The following is a 9,326-nucleotide window of genomic DNA, read 5'->3' as shown; positions in this document are numbered from 1 at the left end:
TCCTCCACAACTAGATTGAAGAACAAAACGACAGCAACTTGTCTGTTCCCCTTCCCCCAATTCCCCAGCACTGTTCCCATCCCCCCAATTCTCCAATTAAAAAAAAAAAAAGAAAAAGAAACCCTGGTCGAGAGTGAACTATTTTTGAACCTCACTTTTACTTAGGAATTAATACTCTTTTCAAAATACAGTCGTCCCCCCTTATCTGTGGGAGATATGTTCCAAGATCCTTAGTGAATGCTTGAAACCGTGGATAGTACCAGAATCTACATATAATGTTTTTTCTATACATACATACCTGTAATAAAACTGAATTTATAAATTAGGGACAATAAGAGATTAGCAACAATAACTAATAATAAAATAGAACAATTTTGACAATACACTGTAATAAAAGTTATGTGAATGTGGTCTCTCTATCTCTCTCAAAATATCTTGCTGTACTGTACTTACCCTTTTTCTTCTTGTGATGATGTGAGATGATAACAATGCCTATGTAATGAGATGAAGTAAGGTGGATGATGTAGGCATTGTGATGTAGCCTTAGGCTACTATAAGGGTGACTTGAACACAAGCACTGCGATACGGCGACAGTCTGATAACTGAGATGGCTACTGAGTGACTAATGTCTTCCACCCACAAATTTAATACCTTTTCCATCTTAACTAAGCACTTGCCACACACTGTGGCCATAACTTCTGCACTTTGAGGCGCAACAGCACAACTAGCACAAATTGTTCACAATTTCATGGATAGAAGATTCATTCTTAATATAGATCATAGCAACCTCCGCATATTATTTTTTTTCATTCCTTAGTAAGTCAAGAATTTTCACCTTTTCAATTAAAGGAAGCACTTTAAGGCTTTTCTTTGGGATATCCAAATTGCCAGCATCACTTTTCTTGTGCTTCGGGGTCATTATTAAGTAAAATGACAGTTACTTGATCACAAGCACTGAGATACTGCAACAGTCGATCTGGTACTGAGTTGGCTACTAAATGACTAAAGGGTAGGAGAGCGTGTAGAGCATGGATAGGTTGGACAAAGGATGATTCACATCCTGGGTGGGGTGGAGTGGGATAGCATGAGATTTCATCATGCTACTCAGGATGGTGCACAATTTAAAATGTATGAATTATTTCTGGAACTTTCCATTTGATATTTTCAGACCACAGTTGACTGCAGCTAACGGAAACAGTGGAAAGTGAAACCACGGATAAGGGGTGGGGGGGGATGCCGTAGAGTTTTGATCATCTCAAGAGATGATGTTTAGAATCTGAGACTCTGAACCACCAATCAATCTGCCAATTTGATACAAAGAGCTTTTAAGACCCAGAGGAAGTATCAGCCAAGTGCAGAGTGCTTTTCTGTTGGCTTTCTCACTAACTGTGCTTTGAATATATTTTTATTTATTAAAAGAAGATAATGAAGTTCAGTATATTTTGAGAAAGTCTACTGTGTAACATTTTATTACTAAATTAAAGTGAAGAATCCATGTTCTCACACCGTGCAAAATGAAAGATAGTACACTGAAGGAAAAGTCCAATTATCTTAACACATAAATGTTAGCTATCGTGGGATTTTTGTGTTTTATTATATCAAGTTGTCTCTGCCTTATTAAAAATTTCAATTCTAAAGGCCAAAAGATCAAAAAGGGATAAAAATGTATTAATTCTTAACCAACCAACAAATATTAAGCATCTTTTATTTTTTTAATTCTTTTTATTTTGTTTCTTTCTGCTTTGTTTATTTTATTATTTAGATTCCACATATAAGCAATCCCATTGTACTTGTCTTTTGTCTTTCTCTGTCTGACACTCCACTCAAAACAATACCCTCCTGATCCAACCATGCCGCCATAGATGACAAGAATCCATTCCCATCAATGGCGGAGCAATATTCTATTGTACCACCTCCTCTTTATCCATTTATCCATTGACGCCAGGGGGCCTCCACATCTTGGCCATTGTAAACAATGCTGCAATGAACATATGAATGCATACGTGCCCTCGAAGTAGCATTTTGGGTTTCTTCAGATAAATATCCAGAAGTGGGATTACTGGTTCCTTCTTTGTCTCTTGTTATAGCCTTTGTTTTAAAGTCTATTTTGTCTAGTATAAGTAGTGCTACCCCAGCTTTTTTGTTTGTTTGTTTCCATTTTCGTGAAATACCATTTTCCATCCCTTTACTTTCTGTTTGTTTGTGTCTTTCAAGTTGAAGTGAGCCTCTTGCAGGCAGCATATATAAGGGTCTTTTTTCTGTATTCATTCAGCCCTCCTCTGTGTTTTGATTGGAGCATTTAATCCATTTACATTGAAGTTAATTGTTGATAGATATGTAGCTACTGCCATTTTATTATTCATAATTCTGATCTTTTATTTTTTCTGTCTTAAAGAAGTCCCTCTAAGATTCCTTGTAATACTGGATTGGTGGTGATGAACTCCTTTAGCTTTTTCTTGTCTGGGAAGCCCTTTATCTGTCCTTCAATTCTAAATGATAACCAAGACTCTCTAAATGGTAGTCCTGGTTGTAGGGCCATGCTTTTCATCACATTGAATATTTTGTGCCAGTCCCTTCTGGCCTGCAAAGTTTCCTTTTGCTGTTCCAATTGGGCATTTTCTGCTACCTTGTCTTCCAAATCGCTGATTTGATCCTCTGTTTCATCTCGTCTGCTGGTGATTTCCTTCTAGTACATTCTTCATTTTAGTTTTTGTAATCTTCGCTGCTGACTGGTTCTTTTCTATGGGTTCTCTGTCCTTTTTTATGCTTTCTATCTCTTCATTGAAGTTCTCACTAAGTTCTTTGAGCATCCTTATAACCATTGTTTTGAACTCTTATCTCTGGTAGGATGCTTGCCTCTATTTTGTTTAGTTCTTTTTCTGAAGTTTTCTCCTGTTTCTCTTTCATTTGGGACGTATTTCTTTGTTTCCTCATTTTGGCTGCCTTCCTGAGTTTGTTTCTATGGATGAGGTAGATCTACTATGTCTCTCAGTCTTGGGCGGGTGGCCTTATGTAGTAGGTGCCCTGTAGGGCACTGGCACAGTTTCCCTGGTCACCTGCTCTGGGTGCTCCAGGAGTGTCCCTTGTGTGGATTGAATGTGCTCTCCTATTATAGTTGAGCCTTGATTGCTATTGGCATGTCAGTGGGCGGCATTGGTCCTCAAGCTGAATGGTTGTGGGGTTTGGTCACCTCTACAACTTCTTGCTTGTTCTGCAGGGTGGCCTACCCCACTGAGGGGGAATCACCCCAGCAGTCTCTGGTGCCTATTGAGACTGTCTTTTTTTTAAGATTTTTATTGGGGAACTGGGGAATGGGAACAGTGCTGGGGAATTGGGGGAAGGGGAACAGAGAAGTTGCTGTCATTTTGTTTTTCACTCTAGTTGTGGAGGACGTTGCTTCACTGGCCCAAGTTGGCACCATCATTGCGCTCTTCCCGGGCGAGGCAGATCAGTCGCCGGCTTCTGGATGGCCGCTCACACTGGCTGCTGGCTACACACGGTAGCCCATGGCAACCCACTGCCACAGGGGCTGCAGCCCACGCAGTTGCCGGCGACTCACAGGCAGCCCAGCTCCAGGTTGAGCTGTTGTTCAACATCTTAGCTGTAGAGGTCAGTGTCACTGGCTCTCATATATGAGATCCGAACCCTTGGGGCGCTCTGGTGTCCCAAGCCAGCTCTTAACCATCGCGCCACTCGGTCGGCCCGAGACTGTCTTTTGAGTGTGCCGCTTGTGGGGCTAATTAGGCAGTGCTGTGCTGCTGTCTAAAGCCAACCTCCGTGTATATTTGTTCTGGAGCCTCCTGGGAGGGGTTGTGGTGCAAGCCCATGTCACCCACTGCCTGTGACTGGCTGGGGATTATGTAGTAGGGACTACAAAGTGATCCACTGTTGCTTGCTGCCTGTGCTACAGTTGGAGGCACATGGGAGATACCACACTGCAAACCGAGGATGGCTGCCACCAGTACTGGGCCTGGGGTAGCTCCATAAAAAGCCAGGATATCCTGAGGCCTGCTGCCACCTCCTGACTCCCTTAAAGTTCAGCCACTGATGAAGCCTCATGCAGTACACGAGTTGCACAAGTCAGGGTCTCAGGGAGTCATGAGTGGGAAGTGTTGTGGTCACCAGCTTAATGTAGACAGACTCTGGTTTGTTGCCAGTGCTGAGCCAGGAAATACTCAGGAAAAGTCTCAGAGCACACTGAGGCCAGTTGCCATCTGCCTGGTGCCCATGGACTCTGATAGTTTTCCAAGAAAGAGTGCAATGCATCTGGGGCTGGCTGCTCATTGAGGAAGTGCCTCTGGCATTGGGGGAGTTGGGTGCGGTGAGGTCCCAGTGGAGCTCACCAGACCAATTCAGATTCAGATTTGGCTACTGTGGGGAATGGTCAACACAGGAAATATGGCGCCCACCTGCCAGCTGGATGAGAGAAAGACTCCACACAGGTAAAATGGCGACTATCCTCCAGCCCTCCTCGCTCTGAAGCCTCACACCTCAGTCTGCCCCCACCTTTTGCTTCTGTTGTCCCTGGAGTCATTGTCCCTCCACCAGAGCACAGAGTGAGTGCCTGGGAGTGAGAGAGTCTATGTGCAGGTCGTTTAAGAGGACGTCTGGTTTCCCACAGCCTTCGGTCCCGCCCAGGTGGTTGGAATCCCCACAGTTTTTCACAGCCAGATGGTTTAGGGGCTCCACTTCCTGGCACCAGTACTCTGGACTGGGGAGCCTGGTGTGGGGCTGGGGACCCTTGCTCTTCCATGGAGAACCTTCGCGGTTGAGATATCATTCCTGATTGTCAACCACCACATGGAGGTTTGGGGCCAGCCTGTTTCATGTCTCCGCCCCTCCTACCAGTCTCAATGTGGCTTCTTTATATCCTCAGTTATAAAACTTCTGTTCAGCCTGACTTCAGATGGTTGTCCAGGTTGACTGTTCTATAATTTAGTTATAAGTTTAATGTGTTAACAGAAGGAAGCAAGCACACAGTTTATCTACTCTGCCATCTTGGATCTTGTAATTTATTAATTTTTTTAGCAACATATTGCTTTATTCCTTGGTGGTAGTAAATTAATGTGATTTTGTTACCGAGTAATATGTTTTCCTAGATGATTGAATTGTCTTGGCGGGGGTGTGGGAAGGGGAGGCCATCAGACTATAAGAGCTAGAAATCCTATTAGAGTTTTTTTTTTCAGTTAAGTCATTAAACCTTAATACCATCTGAAAATTGTTTTTATACTATGAACATCAATGAAATCCTATGTTAAAGAAAAATTTGCCCGTCATATCACCTTAAAATATACAGGTATCTTCTTTTGTCCATGCTCTGTTATGTCTATTCCATGGGTTTAAGCTTTTGCGGTATTGGCATTGGTGTGATGCCTGGCAGTTGTTTAAGGTCTGGCTCTTTTCACCTAACACCATATTTTAAAGATTGCCCCAGAATGCTGTATAGTCTTTATATTTGTCTTTTTAAATTTATTTTTCATTTTTATCAACTTACTTAAAATTATAATAGACATATAGTATTATATTAATTTCAGGTGTATAACATAGTGATTCAACATTTCTATATTTTACAAAGTGATCACCACAATGAGTCTAGTATGTATTTTTCATTTCTGGTGACTATCTTATTTCATTAGGCACTTAGTCCTTGGTTTAGCTAGTGACCTATTTTGGGGCATTTCCTTTGTTTGTAATTTTTCAATATTATAAATCATAGTATTATGGACACCTTTTCTGCATGTAATTTTTTTTTCTTCTATGGGAAGGAAAAATCCCCAGAAATGTGATATTTCTCAATTTATACAATAGAAAACTTTAACTTAGAACACTAATGTATGCTCTGAGTATTAAAAGTAAATAGTCCTGGGCCGGCCGAGTGGCGCGATGGTTAAGAACTGTCTTGGGAAGCCAGAGAGCCCCGGTTCGGATCCCACATATGAGGGCCAGTGACACTGCCCTCCACAGCTAAGATGCTGAACAACAGCTCAACCTGGAGCTGGGGTGCCGTGAGTCGCTGGTGACGGAGTAGGCTGCAGTCCCTGTGGCAGTGGGTTGCCATGGGCTACCGTGTGTAGCCAGCAGCCAGCGTGAGCGGCCAGCAGCCAGCGTGAGCGGCCAGCAGCCGCCGTGAGCTGCCGTCCAGAAGCCGGCGACTGATCTGCCTCGCCTGGGAAGAGCACAATGATGGTGCCAACTTGAGCCAGTGAAGCAACGTCCTCCACAACTAGACTGAAGAACAAAAGACAGCAACTTGTTTGTTCCCCTTCCCCCAATTCCCCAGCACTGTTCCCATCCCCCCAATTCCCCAATAAAAAAAAAATCTTTAAAAAAAACCAAAACACACACACACACACACACACAAAACCCCAAAAGTAAATAGTCCAGTTTTTGCTACGTAAAATGTTAATGGTTATTTACATTTTCTAAATTGAAGCAAGTTATACAAAGTTTATTGTATTAGAAGCTAGCCTTGGACCTCTTTATAATTTTTTGGAATAGAGAACTTATGTTACTCAATTTTTATTTTTTTGCTTTGGTTAGAGACCTGCAGCATTCAATCAAATGGATTCTCACATCCTTTTGCAGGTGCCTGCCTCCAGCCCTGCTGCTCATGCTCTTTGCTCAGCAAGAGAGCCTGATGATTTTCATTGGATAATGTACAAGTCTTGGGATTTAGAGACTCAGTAGCCCACCTCAAAACTGACATGCATTGTGTTATTGAGATAGCTGACTTTGATTTTCTGTAGTGTCTGGTTAACAACGATGTTTTTCATTTTGTTTCAGGAACAGTTGGGTTTTTTTCCTGCTTCTGGTTTGTTACTAAAATCTACAGTGTGGTGATAGTGGATTAAAGAATGTTTCCAAAGGCTTCCAGCCACATCACCCTTGATGTGAATATCTATATGAACATCAATACAGATATACATGTATGCTTACAATGATATATTTTAAATATACATCAACTTAAAATCTCATTGTCTGGCCTCAATTTGTATGACACAAAATATTGATTGTATGGGCCAAAAACAGGTTGGGAAACAGGTTTAGTCTAAGTCATATTTTCCTGAAAATATATCATGAAAGGATTTAATTTAAGGAAATTAGAGCAAGGGGAGCACATTTCTTTTAAAAATTAAAATTGAGTACACTGATTTTTCAGATGAAAACATTTCCCCCCTTTTTCTTCATTTTCTTTAGAACATGAGAGCTATTGTCAAATAAATCTTAGGTAAAATGCGAATTTTTCTAATTTCAGTTGATTGTACAAACTATATTACACTTTTGTATCTGGGTGGTCATTTTGGAAAACGTACCTTGGTTTAGCATATAAATTTTATGAAATACCAGATACTGTTTGCTGACTTATTCCTCAATTAAATCTGTATGTTTCTGGTGTTGGTTGTCTTTTTCTGTTTGCTATCCTATGGAGGCTGGGAATGTTCAAGTTTGACTTAGTTGTGTACAGGTTACAAATCTTAGGAGTCAATTTTCTTGGATTTATTTGTTTCAACTAAATACTAGGTGTCACAACTCCCAAAATGTTGGGACTTTGTATCACAAATATACTGCAAGCTTGCAGTTTGGGGGGAGCAGTCATGAAAATCACATATTTTCTGTGATACATTTTATTGAGAGATATTGGTCTTGTCTTATTGAGAAAAACATTTGAAAACTCTCTATACCTTTCAATTCGTAAACATTCTCAAAGCTGTCTTGAAGCTGAGGAGTACTTGTTTGTATGTGCAGGGATCAAAGAGGTGGTGTTGCCCTTGAAGGGGAGATTGGAATGAGGGGGAACAGGTCAGAGAGTTGCATTTTGAAAAAGAGTGGGAGAGAAAGTAGGAGTTGACTAGTTAACTCATGGAAGAAGAAAATAGTCCACTAGCCAGTAGTGTGCTTTTGTCTACGAGGTATGATCAAACAATACACTAAATGTCTAAATAAAAAAATCATTAAAGTAAAAGACACATTGCCATTAATACCCCTCAAAATACTCCCCCTCGCTTTGAACACACTGATCCCATCATTCTTGCCACTTTCTGAAGCAGTTCTGAAAGTCCTTTTTCGTTAGCGACTTTAGTTGCTCTGTCGTGGCTGCCTCCATGTCTTGAATCATTTTCACTTTGGGGAAGAGCCAGAAGTCGCACGGTGCCAGACCTGGTGAATAATGTGGCTGAGGACACACTGTAATGTTTTTATTTGACAGATATTGCCATATACCAGAAGAGATGTGTGACATGGAGCGTTGTCATGATGGAGGATGATTTATGGCACACTTTAAAACACACCTTCTCTCAACCGTAGCTCACACCTGACTGACTGCACCAAACAAGTTGAAACATGTCACACACTGTTACTAAGGTTCGACACACCACCTCCCATATTGAAGATCCCTGCCTTTCTGTTGGATGGCACTTGGCAGCAGCATTCACTGTATTTTGTAATCACAGTGGAAAGGCTCCGTGTCACACATCACTTCTGGTATGGCAATTTCTGTCAAATAAAAACAATACGGTGTGTCCCCATCCACCTGATCCACCGGTTCTGGCACTGTATGACTTCTGCCTCTTCCCCAAAGTAAAAATGACCATGAAAGGCAAACGTTTTGAATAGATTCAGGACATGGAGGCAGCCATGACAGCACAACTAAAGCCACTCATGAAAGAGGATTTCCAGAACTGCTTCAGAAGGTGGAAGAAATGATGGAATAAATGTGTTCAAAGTGAGGGGGAGTGTTTTGAGGGGGGGGTTAATGGCAATGTGTCTTTACTGTAATAAAAGATTTAAATATTCACTGTAATTTTCTATCACACTTTATATATTGGAAGGATCAGAGCTATAACGGGTGGCAAGTAAGCCTAGGGCCTGGGGTAGACTGGTGAGAGAGGGAGGTGCTATAGAAAGTCAAAGGTGTCCCTTGACAGTTAAATTTTCAGATCCCCTCAACCGTCTCCCATTCATTCTCATAATCTAAGGCTGAACCCTAGGCCCTGCCTCAGAGGAGTAGTTGCTATTATGAGATTCATTGGAATCAATTCCATTCCCTAAATACTCTGAACTAAGTAGTGTTACAGTGAGCTCCAGGGGACCCTTTTCCCACTGGGTTTGCTGCCTGGTAGTTTTATCGGAGCTCACAAGACCTCTTATTTACATTGATGGTAGTAGTTTGCTAGAAAGGCAAATTTATTTCTGCAGGAGGAAAAAGTCATCACCTGGATGGTGTTCATAGATTACGGTGAAGGCAGCTGCATGCAAGTTTCCTGGCAGCCATCTTTGAACATCTTGAAATACAGTGTGTAAGATAGTATTTTGCTTGATTTTGGAGT

At 41.6% G+C, this 9,326-nt stretch overlaps 1 protein-coding gene across 1 annotated transcript in view; it reads left to right on the top strand.

Moving 5' to 3' along the window:
• Nucleotides 1-7,131, top strand: part of LOC109396166 (transmembrane 9 superfamily member 2-like) — a 92,095-nt gene extending 84,964 nt beyond the window's left edge. Inside the window, exon 17 of the mRNA XM_019667778.1 lies at nucleotides 6,784-7,131. Coding sequence (XP_019523323.1) covers nucleotides 6,784-6,851 — 68 coding nt within the window. The 3' untranslated portion in view covers nucleotides 6,852-7,131. The remainder of the gene's footprint in view (nucleotides 1-6,783) is intronic.
• The last annotated feature ends 2,195 nt before the right edge of the window (nucleotides 7,132-9,326 follow it).

Source organism: Hipposideros armiger, unplaced genomic scaffold (genome assembly GCF_001890085.2).
Source record: "Hipposideros armiger isolate ML-2016 unplaced genomic scaffold, ASM189008v1 scaffold_505, whole genome shotgun sequence".
NCBI classification, from domain to species: Eukaryota; Metazoa; Chordata; class Mammalia; order Chiroptera; family Hipposideridae; genus Hipposideros; species Hipposideros armiger.
This window is presented reverse-complemented; position numbering and strand designations above follow the sequence as displayed.